Here is a 390-nt window from a genome sequence, read left to right on the forward strand (position 1 = left end):
ATCTATCATTATTTATCTTTCGTGTCAAATGACGATGTACAATGCCGATGAGACACACGGTGAGAGACAGCTGACCTGGTGAACAATCTGCCGTTCTCCTGAGCATATGTCTTGGCAGCCTCGCCGACGTGTCATTGGCAGGCACTCACAGCAGGCGAATCTGTGTCCCCGCAAGCGATCCCCTCCCCTCATGGCGTCTCAGGGCCCTCCCGGTGGCACCATTTAACCTCCCGTGTAAAGATCTGAGTGTTCACATTTCCAGGTTCGCGTGGTGTGCAACCCTGGGCCGGGCTCCTACACCCAGAGGACCTCCCCTTGGGCCGCGGCGGACCTGCCTCCTTCCTACGACTCGCTCTTCCCCCAGGGCCCCCCTCCGGCCCCGCCCAAGTG

At 59.5% G+C, this 390-nt stretch overlaps 1 protein-coding gene across 1 annotated transcript in view; it reads left to right on the forward strand.

Annotated features, from left to right (window-relative positions):
• LOC119586370 overlaps positions 1-390 on the forward strand; it is a gene marked incomplete in the record, with an annotated part of 38,470 nt that overhangs the window by 36,659 nt on the left and 1,421 nt on the right. Inside the window, 1 exon segment of the mRNA XM_037935081.1 lies at positions 263-390. Coding sequence (XP_037791009.1) covers positions 263-390 — 128 coding nt within the window.

This window comes from Penaeus monodon, chromosome 21 (assembly GCF_015228065.2).
Source record: "Penaeus monodon isolate SGIC_2016 chromosome 21, NSTDA_Pmon_1, whole genome shotgun sequence".
In the NCBI taxonomy this organism is placed as follows: Eukaryota; Metazoa; Arthropoda; class Malacostraca; order Decapoda; family Penaeidae; genus Penaeus; species Penaeus monodon.